Raw genomic sequence first — 25,185 nt, forward strand, 5'->3', positions numbered from 1 at the left:
CTCTTTTTCTGCATATTTTAAATGATCTTCATAAACTTAAAAGTAAAAACATACAAGTAAGGAAAGCATAATGTCACTTAACTTATACAAAAGTAAATAGAAAAGGGTAAGAGTGACTCTTTAAGCCATTATTTATACAGTGAATAAATATGATTTTACTGTATGTTGCAGTAGAAAAAAATGTTATGTTTAAAAAATATGAACTAGTATCAGCCATAAAATCTCCACAAATAGCTAATAACATCCATCTATCCATGTTCCAACCCGCTGAATCCGAACACAGGGTCACGAGGGTCTGCTGGAGCCAATCCCAGCCAACACAGGGCACAAGGCAGGAAACAATCCCGGGCAGGGTGCCAACGCACTGCAGGACACACACAAACACACCCACACACCAAGCACACACTAGGGCCAATTTAGAATCGCCAATCCACCTAACCAGCATGTCTTTGGACTGTGGGAGGAAACCGGAGCGCCCGGAGGAAACCCACGCAGACACGGGGAGAACATGCAAACTCCACGCAGGGAGGGCCCAGGTCTCCCAACTGCGAGGCAGCAGCGCTACCCACTGTGCCACCGTGCCGCCCTAGCTAATAACAATAGTACAAAAAATGCTATGATTACATTCTTTGAATTGGCATGTGATACCTATTAAAACTTTTTCAGCTGCCACAACCCTATTTGTGTTTAACTTTTAAGAATATAATATTACACTTAAAAAACATATATTTTTGTACTCTGCTAATGCATGTTACTACATACAGTAATCCCTCCTCCATCGCGGGGGTTACGTTCCAGAGCCACCCGCGAAATAAGAAAATCCGCGAAGTAGAAACCATATGTTTATATGGTTATTTTTATATATTTTAAGCCCTTATAAACTCTCCCACACTATTATAAACATTTCACGCACAATTATACAGCATAAACCCTTTGTATTCTCTTAGATATTAGGTAAGATTCGTTGAAATTATGTATTTAAACACAGTTTACATACAGTAAAACCTAAATATTATTTTAAAGATATCGAGCGTCTCCGATATCACATATGTTACAGCCATTACGACAGAAAGGCCACCAGCAATAAATACGTACAATGCAAGAAAAATTGTATACAGTAAAATGTGTGTACAGTGACACTAAACTATGTACATGTAATAAGTACTGTACGTAAATAATTAATTATGGTTACTCACCAACAATGACACGACGACTTGTCCGATAACGATGAGTTTAATTTTACTGCACTACAAAGGATAGCGTTACATTTCTTCTAAAGGAGCCTCTTCAGGCGACTGTTTAGCACCGCCGTTGTACTTCTTCCATCACTCTTCAATCCAAATCCCTAAAGCAGATTCCATCCAGACTACTGCCTTATCACGTCCACTTGCAACTCATTTTGCACCCTGGTTAAAGGACACTGCGGCGGTAGATCTTATATGCTTTTCCTCCTTTTTAAATAAAAAGAATCGTGGACTCATTTATGCTGTAATGGTGTCCTGCAGCGGTGTAGCTGTTTCCTTCCTTCAACATATCCAAAACTTTTACCTTTTCTGCAATCATTTGCATCTTCTGCTGGCGCTTGGACACGGCTCCTGCAGCAGTAGCAGTAACGTGCGTTAATGATGAATGAGTGAGATTAGACTTCCTGGTTAATGCAGCACTCCGTCGCTGAGCCAATCAGCAGCACACAGGAACTTAACCGAAGGCTCTGATTGGGTAGCTTCTCAGCCATCCGCCAATAGCGTCCCTTGTTTGAATTCAAAGGCGTCCCTTGTTTGAATTCAAATGGGCAAATCAACTGAGGAAGCACACGTACTGTAGACCGCAGACATCCGCGAAGCAGTGAAAAATCCGTGATATATATTCACATATGCTTACATTTAAAATCCGCGATGGAGTGAAGCCGCGAAAAACGAAGCGCGATATAGCGAGGGATCACTGTATTACTATTTTTGTATATGACTCATTAGATAGATAGATAGATAGATAGATAGATAGATAGATAGATAGATAGATAGATAGATAGATAGATAGATAGATAGATAGATAGATAGATAGATAGATAGATACTTTATTAATCCCAAGGGGAAATTCACAAATCCCAAGGGGAAATGCACATGATCAGTGAAATAGATAAAATAGATAAAAAGTTAGAAAAGATAAAGTCGTACATGTAGCTGCTGTAAAGGCTGCCACTCGCAGCGGCGCCTGAGTACTGGAAATATATATATATATATATATATATATATATATATATATAACATTATTACTACAAAAATATTTAATAAACAAAAATTTGATATCTGTCAATTTGATAAAGTAAAAGTAAAAAGTTCTGACTTTCAAAACAGTTAGCTAAGACCCCAAATGCACCTGAATTTTATGCCATGCATACATTTTCTAACTTGTTTATTAGGGGAAATATAGTAAGACTGGTAATATTTATCTGTTAGTACATTGTCTAAGTCTTGCTGTAGATAGTTCTTAGTGAGATGAGTAGTAGGGCTACCCAGCAATAATTCTGACTAAATGTTTCAAATTTAAAATGTTTACCTTTTGTTTGAATATTTTGAGATATGGATTAAAATTTTTAACAGCTACATATATGCTTTATGAGATCCATGTTAGTAGACAATTTGCATGCTATTTTTATGGTTTATTATTTATTAAACTGTTAGGTCTTGTCATGGATGTTAAATAATACAAACATGTTCCACTCTGATGATAGAATGAAAAGACAGGGTCTCTTTGTTTATTCTGTATTTTATTTGCTTTGTTTTGCCTTTTGCACGCACCTCCAGGCTTGTTTGAAAATATTAGTTATCTGTTTCAATCCAGGACAATTACATTACAATATTGCACTAATTTCCCTGTTCCTTCTAAAGAGCAGTTGGTTCTGCAGTCTGGGTGAAAATACATTTCAGAGAGCAAGACTTATCCTGAGGTCAAGTTATTAAGGAATTATGTCAGAAAATATTATAATGCAGGGTTCTTCACCACATTCTCCACTGCGGCCTCCACACTCTGTGAGGATCAAACCAGAATCCACACTGGTGCAACCAGCACAGGCACATTTAATCTAGTCAGGTCCCAAGTCTCTCACCTGCTGGCATCATGGTGAGCAGACCCACAAAATGTGAAACTGGCCACAAATCTATCTAAAAATATATTAACAAATGATCTTACAGGGAGAGGTCTCACTATAAACCTCTGTCAGTATAATAAGGGCAGACAAAGGATTTTAATAAAAAAGAAAATATTTAAGGTACAGAATTCACTTATTTTCCATAATGCTCAAATAAGTGCAACAGGCAAAAAATGGATTTGATCAAAAAGCAATTTCTATAACAAACAAAGTCCCAATACAGAATCTAATACGATTGGTCAAAAAACAAAGGAGAAGTCAAAAACCAGAAAGCACTAAATTATAAAACATACACTAGAAATAGATGAAATGTACTGTGTTTAACCTGTGAGTCTTCTGAGCCTTTATAGGACTGGAGATGGTTCCACAAGAATATGAACAGATGGCCCAGTCTTGTGGAGAATCACCCACAAAGCACAAGGAATATAGTGGAACATGTTACAATACATAGAAACTAAACTGTGTACTAATGAAAGAATATAAATAGAATATACAGTAAATAAACATGATAGACATAAGAAACATACCTTAAATCACATAAAAAGACATAAAATGACTTTAAACTGAGAATAAAGAACACAGTTAGACTGAACCAGGAAAGAAATATGCATCAGGATTGTAAAAATATAGAATTAATATAGGATGTAAACTGTGAAATTTATACATGGCACCAAAGCAAGAAACAGCAAATAAAGAGAAGGCAGCAAACAAAGAACATATTTATCTCTAGATCTCTTGTCAAGTTGAGACTATGGAGATTTTTTAAACACTCAGTGGTAGCTCATCATGAATGAGACCATTTATTTATCTTTTTGCTTACAGAGGTAAAACGTTTTACTTTCTGTATGGACTAAAAAAATTAAAGTGTAATTCTACAAAATAAACTGTATTTAATCCTCTTTTCATTAAATTTTAATTGTATAATCTTAACAGATTACCAGTAAATGTATATACTGTATGCCATGTAAAATATATTACTTTTTGCCTTTTTATTGTATGCATTTATTTGGATATTGCAAGTGTTTAGTGCTTTATACAGTAGTTTTTTAAATGGTGTTAAAATGAAAGTGGACACTTGTTTTAGAGATGATTGTATTTTATTAAGCATGACATCTCCTTTATTGTTTTATTGCAGTGGCTTGAATTTTTTAGATTTAATGGTTCGACAAGGAAACATTGATAACCCACCAAAGACACCTCTTGTCCCTGGATTTGAATGCTCTGGCATTGTGGAAGCACTGGGTGAAAACACAAAAGAATTTGAGGTTTGTAAAAATTTACTTTAGTATATATTTTAAATATTCATAGTGTAAAGGGATATAAGAAGCAACTGTTTAATTATCTGTTTACTAATTGCAGAGAAGTTTTTTTTTTCTTTACCTTCAGGCTAGAGAAATAATATATTCAATTTAATACTTTGGCTGGTTACAATGTATTGTATTAAGCAGTAGTACACATACACTTTTACAAGTGTACTAGTACAAAAACACTAATTTCCAGATTATGATCAGAATACTTTAAATGGGAATACCACTTTATGGAAACAAAAAAAAACGATGCTTTGAAATGAAGAAATTATAACTGTTTTCAATTAGATAATATAATCAGACAGCATCATCCAGATTAAAGTCATATATATTGTCATAGAATGACAAAAGAACCACAAAAAGGTTTGGGGCAGCCTCCTGTATACTTGAACCTGGCTGCAAAAAGGTTCATACATAGTGTGACAAGACTTCAGACATTATAAAGGTTTGGGGCAGCCACCTGTATATTATATCCTAGCTGCAAAAGTTTGCAAAAGTTTGAACAAAGAATTTCACATGACTGAGTCCGAAATAGAACTGAATACTTGGTGGTAAGATGGTGGTTTTAAGGGCTGGGGAAGGAAATGATGTTACCTATGCCGGAAGTGATGTCATCAGAGGTGCCGGAGCCGGAAGTGACATCATCAGAGGTGCTAGGACCTGGCGAGATTTCCCGGGAATGGTCTGCAAGAAACTGAGAGAGACGGTAAGCACACTCTGCCATCCCCTGGTTTGGTGTAGTATTACATTTACTCAGGCCCTTTAGCTGTCTCCTACTCACACGTGTGTGTCAATAGATAGTACAGTTGTGTACAGATTGGAGTCCAAAACAGAACTGTGTGGGTGAGGTAAAGATGGCGGCTTTAAAACAAGGCAGAGGAAGTGAGGTCATCGGGGCCAGTGCCGGAAGTAATAATAATAATTCTTTGCATTTATATAGCGCTTTTCTCACTACTCAAAGCGCTCAGCAATTGCAGGTTAAGGGCCTTGCTCAAGGGCCAAACAGAGCAGAGTCCCTTTTTGGAATTTGCGGGATTTGAACCGGAAACCTTCCGATTGCCAGTGCAGATCCCTAACCTCAGAGCCACCACTCTGCCACTCCGGAAGTGATGTTGTTGGGACCAGAACCAGAAGTGACATCATCAGGGGCGGGCGGAATTTCCTGTAACTGGTCTGCAGTGGAAAAAGAGAAAGGATTAGTGAACTCTGCCACCCCCTGGTCTGGCATGGAATTACCCTCATTTGAGTCCTTTAGCTGCCTCTCATGCGCACATGTGTGACAATATTAAAAAAGATTTTGTTAGATCTTACCTTATTGTTTGACAGAAGATGATAAGTGTAATTGCAGTTTTTTCGACTTACTGAAGTTTTATGACAGGGATTGAAGTTTTCACAATTTACTATAATTTACAGGCTCTATTAATGAAATTAAACATGTTGTTGTAAAATGTACTGTAATTAAATACATGTACATTTGTAAGCATTTTTCCCTCTGGTTATAAGTTTAGTTCATAAGTTGACTCAGGTGCCGCCGCGAGTGGCAGCCTTTCCAGCAGCTTCGTGTATGACTTTATTCTTCTACCTTTTTTCTCTGTATTTCTCAATTTCATTGTTCACTAATACCACTTTCTTTTATGTGGACTTGTTCCCTGGACACTTTTTACTACTTTTTGCTACTTGGACATGGATTTTTACACACCGAGACTCGTCTATTCAAGTAGTCAACTTCAAGTGCTGAGAACAAATGCCTGCGCTGGTGTGGTTCCCTATTTACCTGACAAGGTAAGAAGGCGGTATCATGGCAGCAGAGCCGGCGCTAAGATGAAAGCCAAGCATCTAGCAAGAAAGTGATGATACAAACCTTCGGTGCCTTCTGTGATCCTGGGAAATGTGAACTCACTACCAAATAAGATCGACGAACTGGCTGCGCTGTTGAAAAATGTCAGAACCTACAGAGAATGCAGTTTGTTGTGTTTTTGTGAAACGTGGCTAACAACTAACATCCCAGATGCTAACTTGGAGCTACCCAGGTTTAGCACAATTAGAACAGACAGAGACATAAGTACCTGCGGGAAGCGGAAAAGTGGAGGACTCGCTCTCTATGTCAGTACAAGGTGGTGCAACTCTGGACATGTAAACGTTAAAATCTCCACTTGCTGCAGGGACATCGAACTGTTGGTCGTAAGTCTGCGTCCCTATTACTTGCCCAGAGAGTTTGGACACGTCATTGTTGTTACTGTTTACATCCCTCCTTGGGCGGACATGGAGATAGCGAGTGACATCATTCATTCTGCTGTTGCTAAATTACAAACGCAGCACCCTGAGCCGCTTGTGCTAATTGCTGGAGATTTTAACCATGTGACGCTGGACAAAACATTACCTGCCTTCTCCCTGTATGTGGATTGTAACACCCAGGGAAATAGGACTATTGACCTACTGTATGCAAATGTTAAAGACGCATACAGCGCCACCCCGCTGCCTGCGCTTGGGAAAGCAGATCATAACCTGGTTCTGTTTCAGCCTCACTACAAACCAAGAGTGAGGGAGCTACCTACAACCACATGCTCATTCAGGAAGTGGTCCCCTGAGGCAGAGCAGGCTCTGAGAGACTGCTTTGGAACTAGGGACTGGGATATCCTGCAGGGGTCACATAGTGAGAACATTGAGGAGGTTGTTGACTGCACTACTGACTACATCAACTTCTGTATGGACATTGTAGTTCCAGTAAGAACAGTACGCTGCTATGCTAACAACAAGCCATGGATTACAAGTGACATCAAGGGCCTTTTGAACCAGACGAAAAGGGCTTTTAAAGGTGGTGCTTGGATTTTCTTTTCCTAGTTAGGATTCTAGTAGCTGCATTCTGCACTAGTTGCAAACGATTTATGTCTTTTTTGGGTAGTCCTGAGAGGAGTGCGTTACAGTAATCTAGTCGACTGAAAACAAACGCGTGAACTAATTTCTCAGCATCTTTCAATAATATAAGAGGTCTAACTTTTGCTTTTCCTGAAGTCGGACAATTCTTAGAAGATAACAGAAATTCTGTTTTTTCAGTAGACAAATAGTAGTATTTTGTTGATGCTGATGTAATTTCCTTATGCTAATTTAAGGCAATAAAGTTAATCAGTCCATCCATTTTCTAACTCATTAAATCACTGTACGGTTATGAGAAACTAGGTTTGAATAGGCAGTACTAGGCATTAAGAGTAAAGTAGCCCTGGATGGGCACCAGTTCTTTGCTGTTGTACACTCATTAATTCACCCATGCTTACTTATACTAGGCCAGTAAAGAGTTGCCAATTAAGGCAACTGTGCTAGCCACTGCACTTCTGTGTAAACAAGTGAATTGAAAAAAAGTTAAAATGTATTTTTTACTAAGCTAAAAAAGCTGTTAGTCTTTAACAGAGTGTTACTTAATTAACAGGTTTAATCAAAAATGCAAGGTATAAAGCAATAAAATAAAGTGCAAGGAGTTAAAATATATTTTGAACTATGTTCAACAAGGTGGCTGTCTTAAATGGACTATTATTTAATTATCAGGACTAATCAAGATTGCTGATTAATTCTTAAAGTCAGAATCTCGTTATCACAGTGCATACAAAACATTTGCTCTCTGTTTGCTTTGCCATTATACTTCTTGTAAAGGATCAAGAATCATTTCAATTACTTTCAGGTGTTCAGTTAAATGAAAATGAACAAAATGAACAATACAATTGTACTGGATTAGATGAATGGAGGGCAGAATAGAATGTGAGACATTTTTTAAAGTTTCTTAAAATACTAATCTCCATAACTTTGAATATTGCTTTTGGAATGTGAAATGTTTTAAACAACTTTAATTTTTTGGAGTGAGGCTATTCCAATGCCACTCGTTTTGACTTTTGAGTATGTAGTATATTTAAAGAAACCTTTTCACAGGAAATCTGAGGGAGGTCAGCTTTATTTGCTTGGCAGACAGTTTAGCCTAATCTTGAAAAGAACCAACTTCAAAACCCTAGTATGGTCCCAATGCGGGCTTGTGTGGATAGTGCTTTGAGTACTGAGAAAAGCGCTATATAAATGTAATGAATTATTATTATTATTATTTTATGAGCTAAAGCAGATCACTTAACCTGTTTAAGCTCTGAATGTAAAGTGATTCCATGCAATGTAACAATAAATCTCTGTGTAAAACATCTTGAGGTGGTGTTTATTACAAAACATGTGCTATATAAAATCAAGGCTGTTTGTTTAGATTGATTTAAACAATGTTTGATAATGTATAGTAATTAAGCTTGTTTTTCAGAAAATGGAAATGTTTTAGAATTTTGTTTTATTTTGACAAACTCTTGACATTGTCTGTGAGTACTGCCATCACACAGATTACTGATAACAAACCTACAAATGTATTGGAAGCTCAGTCAGTATCAAGAATGACATTCTCTATAGACACTAAACTGACTAATTGAGATTACATATTTTTTAGTGAAATCTATCTATGGGCACTCAAGAGGGAGCAGGGCAGGGAGGCAAAAAGAGGTACAATGGAAGGCAAACTCGTACTTAATACCCTTTTGACATACAGTACAAGCAAGTCATTGGTAATTAGAAAGGCGAGACTTCTGTCAGGATGGTACTGACAGGCAGCGTTTAAACATCTTTAGGAATACTTCTGGAAACCTGTAGATTTATTTCTTTTTTTTCTACCATTAATAATGGATTTTTCTTCTGTTAATATTTTCTTCTTGTCATTGTTTTTATTGCTGTTATTATAATGCCATCCTAAGATAATTTCTAGGTTCTTTTTTTCTTATGGGTAATTTCATTTTGAACCTGATGTGTCAACCTTACAAAAAATGATGATGGTGACCTGGGGCCTCATGTATAAATGGTGCGTACGCATAAAAATGTTGCGTAAGAACATTTCCACGTTCAAATCACGATGTATAAAACCTAAACTTGGCGTAAAGACACGCACATTTCTACGGTAGCTCATACCCTGTCGTACGCAAGTTCTCTGCTCAGTTTTGCAGACTGGCGACACCCAGCGTCAAAGCAGTGCTACAGTTCCTGTGTGGTTATCCTTTCTTTTTTAGATCCACATCCCTGACGCGGCTTTATAAATACACTGAAATTAACCGCATATTGTTTATTAGTTTAATGCATCTGATTGTAATTAACCGGTAACAATATAATGGTCCATAGAATGGTCAAACTATTCCAAATACCATAACTGCTTTAGCGTTGTTACTCTCACTGCACCTTCTTCTTCTTCTTCTCCTTCTTTCAGCTGCAACACCCGTTAGGTGTTGCCACATCGGATCATCTTTTTCCATATTACTCTCACTGCACCACTTGGAGTATTTATATCACTGTATCTGAGTGTGAATCACAGCTGTACAGCAGCTGATTGGAAAGAGAATTATCGGTATACAGCATCAAGCACACGCTGTCTCAGCCATGCTGCCTATTTGAACTGCACTCACTCGGCAAACGCTTCAAACCCTTTCCTGTACAGACCTCACGGTTTAGAAACAGTTTCATCCCAAGAACTCTAAACGCACTCAATCAGTCCATCAAGTGCTCCTTGTAGAACTGTTTGTACTTATAAGTACAATTACCTCACTGCAAACTTGCGATGCAGTTACAATATTGCACAACCTGAGCCACTTTATAAAGCGTGTATTTACATATGATGACAATATCATTTTTAAGATGAAATGCAGCAAAATATGTTTATTATATTATACAGATAAAACTTTAACTTTAACTACACGATGCCGCAGCGCTAGCGAGCCTCTGGCGCTCCATTCACAGATTGTTCCTGCCTCGCGCTGTATTCTTGCTGTGGCTGGCGCGACACTGGAAGGATAGATGGATAGAATAATTAAACACGTACTACGAAGATATTTCAGTGTTCCTTAAAAGTTTTGAAGATCGGCATTCTGAGCTTACAGATGACTTAATGTCTGTTACAGAGCTGATTGCGTGGCGATTGGGTATTTGGAGAAAGAAAAGTAAGGACAAGAATTGGAGGTTAGTACGTTTGAAGGAGACAGTACTGCTACAATAAAGTATTTCATCGAAGGTCATGCACGGCGCAGCAAGCATCTTGCGTGAGACATGAAGAATCACTGTGCCACCGTGTTCCCATGTTTAATAACATGTTTTAACTCCTATCATCATGAAAATGATATCACGCATACTTCTCAGTATTTTAATTAGTCAGAGAGCTGTAATATCACAAATGTAATGGATTCTGTGTCCTGTCGGAGGAAGAGAAAGCCTGGAAGCACGTAGTGATTCACACACATAGAGCACATAGAAGATCAAATACAAAACAAAGCATTTAACGGTGCTACTTTAGTTACGATGGGATTGAGAAACTAGTAAATTAAACGATTTAGGATGAAGTTTATGATGTTCTACTTTAATGACAAAATAAACTATGTGATTAAAGTGGAAATTTAGAGATTAAAGTTGACATTTCGTACTATTTTCCCCACTGTGTGCCTTTTTTTTTTTCTCAGTTCCCTATAAGCTTTCATATGACACTCAGACGGTGGGCTACGACTTGCCTTTTCACGGCGACTTTGATATGTGACAACTTCTTTTTTATTGTGGGCACTGTGCGACTTTGTGAACATGAGCTTTCGAGTTTCTCCGACACGCTATGTCACTCGATCAACTTCCTTTTGTTGTTTATACCACTGTTTAAACCAACAAATAGTATGTTTTTCCTTGCCTCCACTTTTGCTGAAATTCTTTTATTTTCCCTCTTGCTTTTGCCATTGTCTTTTCACAGAAGGTTGAGCTTAAGGGCTATTTATATTGATTTGCATATTCAAAGAGGCATAATTCTGGGAGGAGTTGGGGCGGGACAGAAGGAGCGTGCATGTGCGTTACTTTTCACGCTGACCGGGATTTATGGAGCGGAAGAACGTGGAAGTTGGCGTACGCACAGATTTATACATCTGGATTTTTTTGTGCGCAAGCACATTTCCGCTTTTGTGCTTATGTCATATTATAGTGCGAATTCTATGCACGGCGTTATGCATGAGGCCCCTGTTCTTCACATTTAAGCTTTGGGTTAACAAAACAAAAATGTGCAATTTTATTTTAGAGAGTTTTTTTAGTTTTCAACTGTGGCAAACAAATACTTGACTTCCATTTTGAGTTTTTACAATAAATGTGTTTACTTTTGTTTTTTTGACTTTGCATGTTACCTGGCTGCTGTTTCAACTAGCCGTTAACGTTTCTTACTCGGGTATAAATACTTCAATTTTTTTCTATTTGAACAGACCATTTCCACTCTGGTCATAAGAAAACTGATGAATTATTCCCCTTCAATCAAGGATCATATTGATTAATTATTGATTGATCATTCCAATCCATTCCTAGTAGGATCCCACTGGCCCATGACTATAGAACTCTTAAGAAGTGATGGCATCCAGATAGATAAATTATATCAAGTGATTAATGAGCCCTTTTCATGTCACCTAACACCTAAAAAAGAAACATATGCAATAATATTAATTCATGATACAAATAACCAGTGAGTAACTCTAATACTGTAAATAACTGCACATTAGCATATAAGCAAATGTAAGAACAATAAAAAAGAAGTTTGGATTATAAGGTAAATAAAGCAGCCGTATATAGGTACTGGTAAATCAAGACTAAGGTGACAAAAGTATTTTTACAGAAATAATTCAGAAAACACATTTGTTGAAAATGATTATAACACTTTATATAGGGTATTCTAAAAGAACTGGCTTTTTTAAGGGCAATTTAGGGTTAATGTTTGCTTGAGCACCAGAATTTTGTACAAGGATTTCTATTCTGATATTTCTTGTGTTAATGTAAGACTACCCCAATTCTTGGGTTTGGGTGGAATTGATCACGGTATGGGGTTTAAAAGTGCCAGAGGCCCATTTACTTTTAAACTTAGGAGGTGATTTCAGACATTCCAGCCCTGTTGTGGACAACGTGATGCCCAGACGAACTAATGTACACTGCATGGTTTACTATTTTATGCTGGCCAGTTACCTTTGTTCATTAAATATTCCTGCCCTTTTGTGGACACCGGGTGACACTGTGCTCTGGCAAGGGCGCATATGATATACATAGAGATTTAGTAGAAGAGTATCTGTGAATGTGTAGACAACTATGCACTGAAGTGAAGTGGTGGCTGTTCATTTTACCTTTGGCTTGTTTATTATGTCTGTTTTACTGTCATCCAGATTGCAGTGTTTTTTAACTATTAAATTAATCTTTCCCAAAAATGTGTTTTGATTGTTAGCAGACGTGTCAGTCTCTTCTGCTCTACTTCTTTTTATGTAATCATCAGTTTCGTGAAATAAACCTGATCTTACCTTTGGCTCTGTCAGCATGTTGGCTACTTCAACTAAGATTTCGATGACCCAAGTGTAAACGTTTAAACAAGTTATAACTTTGAACAAGTTGGGTCTAAAAAAGTATTATAATTTTAGACAATTCAAACAGTACAAATATAGATAAAAAAAGCAATTTTCTAGTGTGCATGTTAATATTGTAGTGTTTTGTTAAAATTCTATAGGTAAGTTTTAAAGTAAAGCAAATAATTATCTCCTGTTTGTTCTCATATAGGTGAAGGGTGACTACTTCAAATATCCATTTAAGGATTTGTTTAATTTAACACAATTTCATGTGGTAAAATAACATACAAATGTAAACTTGAAATTTGTAACTGCAGCCATAAGAGCACATTCAAGGTAAACTCTAGAAACTGAAGAACTTCTGACAACAAAACCTTTTAATGCTTAATACAAATTGTAATAGACCTTCTGATGTATCTTCTGGTGGAGTAATATTTTTCTAGGTTAGGTAATTTAGTTAAATGAAGTCAGGAACATGTTAGGTAGTGGTGTGCTTCTTTTTGATTTTTTTTACAACTGTATATGATTTTTTATTTTTATTGTGACATCATCATGTTGCCATGCTATGTTTATGTTTCCTTTGGGCACCGTCATTTTGTGTTGTTGTCTGCATGCATTTCCTGTGAAGAATTTATTTAATATTTTGCACCTTGTGAGTATACAAATTCGACAAGTAATGCAAGATTTTTTTCATGGACTTTTTTTTAGATTGTTTTCTGTTGTCCAATGTTGGTCTCCATAGGTGCCCATTCTCATAAAAAGTGTGTTATCTTTCTTCTCCTTGAAAATGTAAGATTAAATTTTTTTCTTGGACATTACAGCAAACCACAATGGTAAATAGCAATGAAATATTCTTTTAAAGATATGCTGAGAGACAGAGCACATCTCTAACCCAGATAATTGTTTTGATTAATCTCCTTTGAAATGTTATTAAATGTATATAAAAAAAATTCCAAAAGTTGCACCTTACTTTTCATCCATTTTTAACAAAACAGTAGGAGAGCACATTCTCTTTAGTAGTTTATCGTCTGGTCTAAAAAAATAACAAGGTTGAAGTGAATAATAAACAAATTGTACCAATCTTGTCTGGTATTTCAACTTTTTTTTTTTAATTAATTAATCAAGTTAAATTTTTGTGGTTTGTACAAATCAAAAAGAGCAGTTCTGTTCCCTGAGCTATCACCTTTAGTCCCAGAGGGCTAATTTTATAGCTGGTAATTCACAATTCCCTATATGGTAATTTTGTTCCGCTCATGTGAGGTTTCTGCAAAAAAAATGCACAAGTGATTATCCTGGATCCAGTTTTGTGAGCAGGTATAACAAACGTCTCTTCTGTGTCATCTGGTTAGAATAAGGTTGTTGCAATAAAGTTGAAGTAGCATCTAGGAAACTGGAAGAAAAGTTAAAATAGATTTAATGACAATGCATACAATGCATGAACAGGTACAGTGTGATAAAATAAACTTAAAGCAAAACACAACAATAAATCTTGTGCCAGCTGCTCATACATCCTTGTTTTACCATAAATGTTAAGAATGATTAAGTAGTCCATTCACATTGTGCATGATCCTGCCAAAGTTTAGGGCATATTAGACTGAAGGCTTTTCGGTCACATTTTGTAATCTTTATCTTTAGAATTATTCAGTTTTTCTTATTATAGCAGATTCAGAGCAAGTGCTACAACATTTACAATTTCAGCAAGATGAAAGGGAGCTGTTTTCCCAGGACATTATCTTCTCCGTACAGTCATTTTTTGAAAGTGATTCAGTTGAAGCTGTGTCTGTTAATGTTTTCCCATTTCTTGCTTTATTGCATGGAGGCTCTTTGTTCGTTTGCTTTAAATATCATCAAACGTCACCTGCAGTAAATGGTACAATCAATCTCCTGTACAAAGCAAAGCAGTAACATAACATCCAAGCAAGGTGGACACAAACTGAAAGCAAAAAGTAACTAAGCATTTTGTAGGAGACCAAATACCTCAGAATACGTGGGCATAATAAATGTCACTGATCATGTCAGTCTATAAGGAAAAATGTTGTCATCAATCTTTCATCAATACTGTCATTGTAACAGAAAAATATTGGTTTCAGTTTTGGATTTTGGAGCATTTCGGATTAGGTCAACCTGTATATGGGAGACCATGCAAAACAAGGAGTACAGAAATAAGTAGTAAAGTAAGAAACCCCTAGTACTTAGCTGAACTTAGGTGAATCTATCCTTCTCATACCTCTCTCAGCACAATCTCTGGCCTTCCTTATAGTTGCCAGCAGATCACTTGTTAATACCTCAATTTGAGACTGCAAGGTTACTGAGGTATTAAAGGGGCTTTATATCCCCTAGCATTCACCATTTCTAAATATATCTAGAGATACTTTTGGGGTGAGGAATTTTCTTTATAACCCCTGGGCACTTCCTTCTAGAACTTGTTGAGGCCTCTGTTGTCCCTAAAACCCTGAGTTGCAACTCTGTTAAAATGTCAGGCACCCCCCAGGTAGCCTGCCTACTATAAGGGCTGATTAGGAGCCACTGATAAAATAATGGGTATCTAAGCTATAGCCACCTGTCTGACTAGAGACCCCTGGTATATTTTTACACCACTGTCCTTCATATATACCTACATCCCAGGAGTACTGAATTTACTTTAGATCTTTCTTTAGTGGGATAAAAAAACCCTCTTGGCTATAGCAGCCCAGTAATACTGTATTGACCATATACAATACGTAGCTTTCTATAACCAGTGCACCTTTTTCAAAGTTTTTCTGTTGCTTAGATTTCTTGTCCACCACAAGTGCTTCTATTATGCATTTAGTGCATATCTCGTTATTAACATTATACCTTAGGTAGCCTATTTAATTGGCCATAACAATTACTCATAGTTAGACTGACATACAAAGAATAAGAAAGAAAAAATTGCAGAAATGTCCCACTGTAGCTTTAGACTATGCTTACAATATGAGGCTTAGTTGGCTTAAAGTACTTTTCAGTGTTTTGGGTCATTGAACAAGCAAATATTGGAACAGAAAGACAATGGAGGTTTGTTTTTTTTCTGTCCTTATGCTTTGTTTTCCTTAGAGTGATTTTCTCAGCTTTTTCTGATATAGTAAACTTTTGCAGTGTTTTTTCTCACTAGAACAGTATAAGTATAAAGCATAAGCAAATTGAAATCTTGCTAAATTCTGCTTACTAATAAAGAGTTTCTTATTCTAGATTCAGTAAACATTATTTAAAGACTTTGCCAGGTTCAGTCTCATAAATAAGTGCGTCCTTTTTTCAGGCCAGTGTTGAGTAGTAATGCACACTTCTAAAGAGAAGTGGACAGGGTTAAAAGAAAGCAAACTTAAGGCATAGTGTGTAAAACCACTCATACAGTAGTGAATATGAACACATGAAAATTGACCTGACATCTCAATTAAGGACACAATTTGTAAGAAATGAAAAAGGGGAAATTGATTTGTCATCTCCCTAGACCAATCTAGTCTGCTCAATGTGAATGTATGAATTAGGCCTTCTTTACCCTGAAGTAAAGCTTTTGCAAAGATGGATAAAGTAAATCTTTGTTAGTAATTTAATGTGAATTATACCACAATTGCAGAGTGCAAATTTAAAACCTACATTACTGCAATTTTAAAAAATAAATTTTAACCCTTCAAAATGTAATTTTATAGGACATTATTATCTATAGATGTTATATAAAAAGAAAGAACTTGATGTATTTTTTATTTTTGACATTAAAGATAATTAATTTTCATCCATTCCTTGGAAAATCTCATTGAAGTATTTAAGGAAAAACATGATAAAGGATATTTTATCAATAAGTAGTAATAAGCAAAATGAAGAGAAATAATAGGGATTGTTTCAAACTCAGTACTTTGGTGGTGTGATTCAGAAGTGTTAACCAATGAGGCATTGTTTTCCACGTGTTATTTTATTTTCTGGTCTCTCTGACTATAAGGCAAAGAAATAACAGGTGCATCGTACTAGGCCTCATATGCACATTTATTGATAGGATCAAAAATATATGAAATAACTATATAAAATAGTTTGAAAAAATGTTCATATTGTGGATGTAGACACAATGAATTAGTGATTAGACTTCTTTGTGGTAATTAAAAGGGTGTCAGACCTTAGAAAATTAGAGAAAATATTACAGAATAATGGAGAGTTACAATACTTTTTCAATAAGTATCTGTTTTCACCTCTGTTTTTACTATATATTAAATTCATGCCATTCTTTCTTTGTCCAGATATTAACACTGTTCATAAATAATTCTTATAGAGATTTGGGAATCTTTGAGATTCAGTGATCCAATAATACAATCTGCTTCAAGTTAGACTGCCCAACCCATATTAAAATATTTTAAAATTTTGAATCTTTTAAGAGATGTCAGTCAGCCTATCTCATTAGAACTAAAACTTTGTGAGCTTTATCAGACCACTAAGCTCCCAAGGTTTATTTTTTTCTAGGAATGATGCTCATAATATTAATAATAATTTAGAGAATTTTTCTTGGATTATTTTCATGCTTGGCAAAGCAAGCCTTCCTTTAAACAATGTCACCAGTGACTTATGTCTATGAGCAAAGGTTAGCACTGCTCCCTTACAGCTCCAATGTCTCATTCCGTGTGGAGTTTACACATTCTCCCCTTGCCTGAGCGAGTCTTCTGGTTTCCATTCAAAATGCCAAAGATTTATGCATTTGATAGACTTAAGGATCTAAGTTGCTCCAGCACTGGTGTGGAGTGTGGTGGTCTGAAAGGAACTGGTGGTTTGCCCAGGGCTGATTCCTTCCTTTCCAGCAATATTTATAGAATAGGCTGGATAGAGGAATTTTATACCGTATATCAAATCCTAGTATGTGTTATATGTGTCTTGCGCTTCTGTTCAATCATGGATGCATTTAATTATCCATATAAGCTTTTGGTTACAATTTTGAACGAATGTATTACACTTTTATGTAATTCTAAAATTAAAATGAACCTAAAGCACACAAGTATCAAAGATACTACATTTTACACATTACACATGCCACAATATATGTAGAATATTTGATTAAATATTAAATACAGGGTGAGCCAGAATGAAGTAGCACATTTCTCAAGGTCCTTGCACGAGGTAGAAGCAGCCAAGTTGGCAACATGTCTTGGTCTGGTGCGCACCATACTTTCACTGTCGAAGCATTCTTCAAAATCATTCCGAATGCACTTCAGCATTCTTCCTAATGGTGATGTCCCAAATCGGAAAACAATTCTTCAGTGGGTGGATAAATTTAGACAGACAGGTACAACATTGAACAGAAAATCTCCAGGCCGTCCTTGGACTGTACGAACGCCTGAAAACATCCAGGCTGTAAGGGTATCAATTTTGCAGTCTGCTAGACATTCAGAGCGCAAACATGCTTCTGCCTTAGGCATTCCCAACATGTCTTTGAGGAGGATTTTGCATGAGGACCTTAATTTCCATCCATACAATATGATGGCAGTGCAGGAACTCACTGAGAGAGACTGGGAGAGCCATACAGAGTTGTGCGTGAACATTTTGCAAACCATTCATAGGTAGAATGCCCAGAGGGGACTGGGCTGTCTCGTGGCCTGGAACCCCTACAGATTTTATTTTTTTCTCCAGCTTTCTGGAGTTTTTTTTTTGTTTTTTCTGTCCACCCTGGCCATCGGACCTTACTACTTTTCTATGTTAACTAATGTTGCCTTATTTTAATTTCTTATTTTGTCTTTTATTTTTCTTTTCTTCATTATGTAAAGCACTTTGAGCTACTTTTTGTATGAAAATGTGCTATATAAATAAATGTTGTTGTTGTTGTTCATTGAGATGCCATTGTCATGTGCAGGTATGAGGCACATTTCCATTTGAATGGTTGCGTAAATAAGCAAAACTTTCGCTTTTGGGATGAAACCAACCCTCGTGAACTTGACCAGAGACTCCTGCACAGTAAGTGTGTTACACTTTGGTGCACTGTTGAGGAGTTTGGCATTGTCGGGCCTTCCTTGCTTTTGTGAGGAGGGGGAGCAATGGTTACCATCACTTCAGAACATTACATTGAAATGCTAGAGAACTTTTTGCGGCCCCAACTGAAAGAAATGGATGTGGTGGATGCCTGGTTTCAACAGGATGGAGCAACAGCTCATACGGCGCGGAGATCCATGGATGTTTTGTGGGAAATATTTCCGGGGAAGCTGATCTCCATGCACGGCAATGTCACTTGATATTCACCTGGACACGCTCCATGCGATTTCTTCTTGTGGAGCTATCTCAAGTTGAAGGTATACACACACCAACCTCAAAACTTTGAAGCCCTCAAGGACGCTATTCACCACAAAATCGCCACTATTCCCCTTGAAATGGCTGAACAAGTCATGTGCTCCTTCAGAAATCATCTTGAAGAGTGAATCTTTAATGATGGCCACCACCTTGAAGACATCATTTTTAAAACACAGTTAAATAAATCTATATTGTATACCCTTTCTTGTGTTGTAATGGAATTTATTTTATGTTGTAGCGTTTTTGTAGGATAAACATTTGAAATGTGCTACTTCTTTTTGGCTCACCCTGTATATGTAAATGATAATTATAATAATAGATACTAATTATAATGAACATATTGGGAGTATGATTAAATTGGTCTAAGGAGAGAATCAAGATTTAAAAACCATACAATGTCTAGGAGATTATTGAAAAGAAGTTTAATTTATTTTCCAGAGTAAAGTAATTGGGACATGAGAGAGTGTTAAGATCCTATGGAAAATTTCCTGAAATTCTACTGTAATATAAGATATTTTATATATTTTTTAATCCACTTAACCCACTTCAGGGTCACATCAAGAAAAGAGATGGAGTTAAACAGTAACAGGTTTAGAATCTTGATTTACATTGATTGTCACAATCAATTGATGTCTACAAGTTTTTCATTGATGTTTGAAACTAAACTAACCATGTTCTGGAGAACATTTAAAAAAGTGTAAGACTGATTATTCACTATTTATTTTTTTTTTGTTGTAGATTATACAGTTAAAAACAAACCTTTAAAATTTTTTATTTAATTTATTTAAGCGAACTTCTGGTATTCAGTAGCTGCTTGGTTATTAACTTATATCTCGTTTCCATAGTTGATTCTCCATCCATCCATCCATTTTCCAGCCTGCTGAATCTGAACACAGGGTCACAGGGGTCTGCTGGAGCCAATCCAATCCCAGCCAACACAGGGCACAAGGCAGGAACCGATCCCGAGCAGGGCGCCAACCCACCGCAGTAGTTGATTCTCATACTCTACATTCTGTAAAGTTTCAGACCTTGAATTGTACATTTTATGACTGTAATTTACATCCAAGTAATTGTACTCATACTACTTACTTACCTTTTGCCTTCCACCCATATATTCATGTTTTCTAGCTATCTGTCTTAAGTTTTTGAATCTTCCTTTAAATGCCAGTCCTGTGTCCTTGCAGTGCCACAAGGCCTATGTGTAGGGCTGCCAACTCTCTTTTTTTGGAGATGAGGACATTTAGGTAAAAAAATTAGGACTTTTGAGCACACCTTTCCCTATGATGCCATAATACATCTTTATACTGTCTTATGGTTTTTTAAAATGATATAAACCTTTAGTAGTAGTTTATCACTATAATTTTGATATAATGGTCACAATCACAGTCACTGGCAAACTAATAAGCCGTTAAATATTTTGAATATGTCAACTCTCTTAAATTAACAGACTTCATTACTTCCATTCTTATTGGGATAGCTTAACTGTTGTAAACCAAGTAAACCTGTAAAAAATGGGGTAAATTCACTTCTAGTAAAATAAAAATTATTTTACTCTTTTCAATTTAAGTTATTTTCATTTTTCTACATTCTTTTATATTTTTCCACTGAAGCTATTTTTCTCAGTAAATCTGATATCTATACTAATAAAAGGCAAAGCCCTCACTGACTCACTGACTGACTGACTGACTGACTCACTCATCACTAATTCTCCAACTTCCCGTGTAGGTAGAAGGCTGAAATTTGGCAGGCTCATTCCTTACAGCTTACTTACAAAAGTTAGGCAGGTTTCATTTCGAAATTCTACGCATAATGGTCATAACTGGAACCTGTTTTTTGTCCATATACTATAATGGTGGAGGCGGAGTCACGTATCGCGTCATCACGTATTACGCCTCCTACGTAATCATGTGAACTGAAAACGAGGAAGAGATTTACAGCACAAGTCAAACGCGGGAACGAAGGTAAATGACGTTAATTGTTGACTGTCTTTTAATACTGTGTACTTGTTGAGTGTCTTTAATACTGTGTAAGCATACATATTAACACATGTGCAATTAAACGTGTGCATTTACAGGGTGATTTCTCAGGCTTAAAAGCTCGCCTTTTATTAAAAAGGTAAATGCAAACTCTTTTCATTCTGAAGGGCACAAACCACGTTAGATTTCAGCTGTTAAACGCGCAAAAATGTCGGTACACCAGATAAATAAGCGCAACATATTATCAGTTGTATTGTATGCTTACAATACATATAGAAATGTGTTAATCGTTAACTAATATTATGGGATGGTGTTTTTCAACCTTGATTTAAACGATTGCATGTCTTGGTGGGTTTGCGTAGCTTATTGTCAATATCTTTACACCTCTTTTTAAGACTTAATTTAAAAAGGTTTTCTTTTCTTCTTAATTAAAATTTAAAAGCAATACTTCACCGCTGCGAAGCCCCTCTAGCGCTGACGTCCGAGGTTCGATTACCGTAAGCGAGTGCAGTGAGTGTGTACGCCTGATGAGCCAAGAATAAGGGGGAAACAGGTGTCGCGTACTCTTTGCATTATTTGACAGTAAACTATTTTCATCCATTGTATGATCTGCTTCTCACAACTGAAGGCACCGTGGCGGATGTTACCTGACTTGCTGGCCAACCATAAGCGTTACCTGGTAGGTAACCACCCACTCACTTCACTCCAATACGGGAATCGAACCTCGGACGTCAGCGCTAGAGGCGAAGCCCCTAAAATTGCGCCACGGCGTGTGGTTCGTTTATTTGACAGCATGTGTAATTCTCCAACTTCCCGTGTAGGTAGAAGGCTGATATTTGGCAGGCTCATTCCTTACAGCTTACTTACAAAAGTTAAGCACGTTTCATTTAGAAATTCTATGCGTAACGGTCGACAATGTCCGCCATGTTAAACTTTGTTATTTATGGCCCCATCTTCACAAAATTTGGTAGGCGGCTTCCCTGCGCTAACTGAAACCGATGTACGTACTTATTTCGGTGGTATGACGCCACTGTCGGCCGCCATATTGAACTTTCCAACGGTCTTTGTTAGTTATGGGCCCATCTTCAAGAAATGTGGTATGCGTGTTCCCATTGCTAACTGAATCCTACTTACGTACATATATACGTCCATAGCCTGCAGCTCGGTTGCCGTGTGAGGCGGCACTGGGTCCCCCATCCCCACGCCTCCCATGTAGTTGGCTGCCTGCCTATATAAGGTCATCCATCACTCCGGTCTCTTCATTCCCTTCCTTGCTTCGCCACGGTATTCACGTCTCCCTGCTGATAACTGCAACATTTTTATTTAATCCACGGCTTCTCCGCTGATCGTTATTACGATTATTGTTATTGTATAGGTATTTTAGACTTAGTTTACATTGTTCAGGTACCCATTTCCTTTATCGTTCCAACCGTACCCCTATTAACATGTCCATCGAGGTGATCACCATCGATCAAAGAACTGTCACTTACCGAGTGGTTTCCATGCCCAGAGATGGCAACTGCCTTTTCCATTCTCTGTGTTACATATTGCACAGCCATATCAGGCTCACTCTTGATATCCGGAGAAACATTTTGTCTTATGTATTGAATGACTGGGACAGGTTCAAGGTGTGGACTGATGATGGTACAGGAGATAATTATACTAAACAGGAGCACTATAAGAGTGAAATGCTTAAGCCCTTCACCTATGGATCTGCATGTGAGTTGATGGCTGCCGCTGAATTGTTCAGTTGTCGCTTTCAAGTGTACCGAAATGGCCAAATATTTTACACCTTTGGACAACAGGTGACGATTTAAGTAGTGGACACTTTGATGTTTATGAATGTTTAAACTTTCAAAAGCTGGATGCGAAGTTATCGATGAAACCCATTTCAATTCAAACACCTCCAATTTCTAGTAAGGCTCTGCTTCGCAATTACAATTAATAAGACTCAGGGACAGACCCTACAAAAGGTTGGCATTGATTTGAGGCAAGATTGCTTTTCACATGGCCAACTATACATTGCATGCTCAAGAGTAAGCTCAACGCACAGCTTGGTCAAATTACAACCGGAGGGCCGAACTGACAACGTGGTATACAAAGAGATCCTTAACAAATAATTATTGGTATATTTTCCCTCAGTTTAAAAAGGTTACTTTTCTTCTTAATAAAAATTTTAAAGCAGTACTTCGCCGCTGCGAAGCACGGGTATTTTGCTAGTAATCTGATAAATCTGATAAAACAAGGATATTTGCTGTTCAAGTAGCCTGTGAACTTACACATTCTTTTCAGCATAATGGGTATTCCTGAATTAATGTAAATGAAAGAATTATGAAAATATTAAATTATTTGAAGAAGTGACTTATTACTTGATCAACTGATGACCAAAAAGATACTACATTTATATGACAGAATAAATGTGTGATTATTTTTAATTAACTGAAATGTTAATAGTTGACTCATTCATTTACAATTATAAATCCATTTTGGAACAATGGGTGGTAATAACAATATTTTCTATTAAAATATTACAAAGCAGTAGTTACTCGTACTTAAATATGACAAACAGTACCTGGATGTATGAAATTTCTTGTTTAAACAACTCCCATAGTTACTGGACTTCATTACCATTGAATATTTTAGACTATGCCCAAACAAAATTTCTGTAGCAAGAACTGTGTTATGTAATATTGGTCTAACAATGTTTAATAAAGAGTGTTTTAATTTGCTCATATTAAGGCATTCATTTTGAATGTTTTGTTTGGGAGCAAATTATAAATACATAGGACCGTAGTGAAAAACTAAGTGTAACTAGATTTACAGAATTATTCCTTCTGCTTTGTCATTTATACTTAATCTATAATTTAGTATAGATAGATTTGTTTTAAATAATACAGTAATTGAATATGTTGTCTTGGTTATCACTATCAGTTCTTAGAGTGTAACAGGTATCACTGAAGTCAAGCTACAGTATTAATGATAAGCCTTGGCATTTCCATTATTTTTTGTATTTCTGAATTCTGGCATTAAAACCAAAGATACTCTTTAGTGCATGGTTCCTGTTACCAAAGAGTTCTGAATCTTTTATGCTACAGGGACTGATTTATTCACTGTACTCTTCTGGGGTAAATATCTTAATCAAGTCTAAATAGCATTCCAACATCTCTCACTTACTCTCATACTTCACACGCACTGATTCAGAATACCCAGTATTCTTACACTTACTTTCATCATACATATAAGAAAAATAAACAGTATATGATGATGTACAGATTGAAAAATATTAAAGATTTCACTAACATTGCTGTAGTTAGAAAAAAAAACAAATAAAAAAAAAGATTCTTTTGGTATGTTTTCACAGGCATTCCTGTAAACACAAGTGTGATTTTAGTAGATGCGGACCCTAGAAGATCTGCTGCACTTTGGTAGGAAGTACAAGGCATAAGCACAAATGTAGTTTTAGAAGATACAGACCCTTGGAGATCTGCTATAATTTGGCAGGAAGTACATAGCATAAAAATGTGAGAAAAAAAATAGATGCAGTATGCAAGAAGGAAGAAACAAAATTGGCACTAAATGTGGAAGAAAACAATGAGAGACTGTTACCTGATGAAAACATTTTTGTATATAATTTTAAATGTATAATCTACAAAAGCAGGAAACAGGCCTAATTATGGAGGATTTTCACATAAAGCTGAGATTAATCCCTTATTTGGACTTTAATGATTAAAAAAGCTAGTATCTCAGTCTAGCTGAAAGAAGTAAGTGAAAATGAATACAGTATCTTTCCAAAGCTCCTACAGTATATCTTTTTAGGAACATTGCTGCTGTATACTATTTATTAACATTTTTTTTCATTTTTTCATTTGTAAGTTCATTTACCTAGAATTCAACTTGAACATGTATTAGAAAGACTACTTTACATAGAACTAAAGAAGAAGGTGCATTGTCACTACCTAACTTTCAACCCTATTACTGATTATATTTCCAGCGACTCATTATTTGTTTCCATTGTGAAATAGGGCGACCCGGACACAGACAGGCAGACACGTTTACAGCCATCACCACACGTTTATTTACACTAA

The 25,185-nt window shown here is 36.5% G+C and overlaps 1 protein-coding gene across 2 annotated transcripts in view; it reads left to right on the forward strand.

The window, feature by feature from the left end:
* Window positions 1-25,185, forward strand: part of vat1l (vesicle amine transport 1-like) — a 229,473-nt gene that overhangs the window by 37,386 nt on the left and 166,902 nt on the right. For both annotated transcript variants that reach the window (XM_051932018.1, XM_028809815.2), the window contains exon 2: window positions 4,284-4,413. In XM_051932018.1, coding sequence (XP_051787978.1) covers window positions 4,284-4,413 — 130 coding nt within the window. The remainder of the gene's footprint in view (window positions 1-4,283; window positions 4,414-25,185) is intronic.

The sequence above is a fragment of the Erpetoichthys calabaricus genome, chromosome 9 (genome assembly GCF_900747795.2).
Source record: "Erpetoichthys calabaricus chromosome 9, fErpCal1.3, whole genome shotgun sequence".
NCBI classification, from domain to species: domain Eukaryota; kingdom Metazoa; phylum Chordata; class Cladistia; order Polypteriformes; family Polypteridae; genus Erpetoichthys; species Erpetoichthys calabaricus.